Below are 1,456 nucleotides of genomic sequence, written 5' to 3'. Positions count from 1 at the left end.
TCATTCTAATATGCTGATTTATTATCAATGTTAGAAACAATATGTTTTCATGGAACCAGTGATACTTTTTTCAGGATTTTTGATGGATAAAAAGTTAAAAAGCATTTACTCAAAATAGAAAAGACTTACATTGTTAGAAAAGATTTCTATCACTTTTTATTAATCCAACACATTCTTGCTGAATAAAAAAGTATTAATAAAAAATAAAAGAATAAAACAAAAAACATACTGACCCCAAACTTTTGAATGGTAGTGTAAAAAAATACCACTGGTTCCACAAAAATATTTAAAAAATATACAAAAATATTAAGCAGTACAACTGTATATATACTTCATATTACACTGTTACACATATTACACATATTGTACTGACAGCATTGTTGACTGTCCACACTGTTGTAGATTTACTTTGATCACCATATTAAGTTTGTTCAGTCAAACAGCTGATGAATAGTTAACTGCCAGTGGTTGGTTTTAAGTGTTCATTTAACATAGTGGCTTTTAATAACAGCTGTATAGAACACCTTCACATTTAAAAACTACTGGTGCTTTAAATAATTGACAAAAAAGGTTTTGTGTTAGTTCCCAAAACACATTAGTTATGTCTGATATGCAGCTTATTTCTCTGGGACTCTGGGTATTTCTAATTTATCTTTTGATGTTTCTTTCATTTCAGCAGAACACAATGATTTCTCAATTACTGGATGTTCTGAAACAGAGAAAGAGTCTATGACTGGATCTGACGGAGAGGAAGCGTGGCATGCTGACTTTAATCAGAAGACAGGAGTAGTTACATTGCCTGATTTTGCAGATCCTATGAGCTTTCCAGGATTTTATGAAGTGAGCCTGGCAGACCAAGAAGTATGCAAACAAAACCTGGCTGTACTCATTAAAGCTTACAAGAGCCCACCAGAGGAAATGGGTATGGCATGAACTTGCACTGTTAAGCTTTTTTAAAGTTTTACAGTAATACATTTCTTAGCATTTACATCAATCTGTTTGGTAACTGCTACATGTTATGCATTCAGTGTTATCAATATGTTGGTTAAGTACGAGTTTTGGCTTGCAATTGTATTTAATATGTATGATATTAGTTTTCCTATGTACAGATTTTATTTGTTGAGGTCAGATGTACTACTGACTGCAGAGTTCAACACAGTTATGTGTGTTCACAGAACCCCCTGAGACGTCCATCTATCCAAGGAACGATGTGCAGCTGTTCACAGACCCTCCTGAGACGTCCATCTATCCAAGGAACGATGTGCAGCTGGCTGTTGAAAACACGCTCATCTGTCACGTGACAGGCTTCTTTCCTCCACCTGTCAATGTCTCATGGACTAAGAACAATGTCGTTGTGACGGAAGGCGTGAGTCTGAGTCAGTACCGACCGAGGAGCGATGGTACCTTCCACGTGTTCTCCTCTCTGAAGATCACTCCTGAAGAGAGAGACATTTAC

At 35.9% G+C, this 1,456-nt stretch overlaps 1 protein-coding gene across 1 annotated transcript; it reads left to right on the top strand.

The window, feature by feature from the left end:
• Positions 1-616: 616 nt before the first annotated feature.
• Positions 617-1,453, top strand: LOC107726502 (HLA class II histocompatibility antigen, DP alpha 1 chain-like; the record flags this gene model as incomplete). Its single annotated transcript, XM_016536111.1, has 2 exons — positions 617-922; positions 1,227-1,453. Coding segments are annotated over 2 exons (533 nt in total), but the record flags the coding sequence as incomplete, so codon positions are not given.
• Between the last annotated feature and the right edge of the window lie 3 nt (positions 1,454-1,456).

The sequence above is a fragment of the Sinocyclocheilus rhinocerous genome, unplaced genomic scaffold, assembly GCF_001515625.1.
Source record: "Sinocyclocheilus rhinocerous isolate Xijiao unplaced genomic scaffold, SAMN03320098_v1.1 scaffold31429, whole genome shotgun sequence".
Taxonomy (NCBI): domain Eukaryota; kingdom Metazoa; phylum Chordata; class Actinopteri; order Cypriniformes; family Cyprinidae; genus Sinocyclocheilus; species Sinocyclocheilus rhinocerous.
Note: the sequence above shows the minus strand (reverse complement) of the source record. Positions and strands in the feature narration are given on the sequence as shown.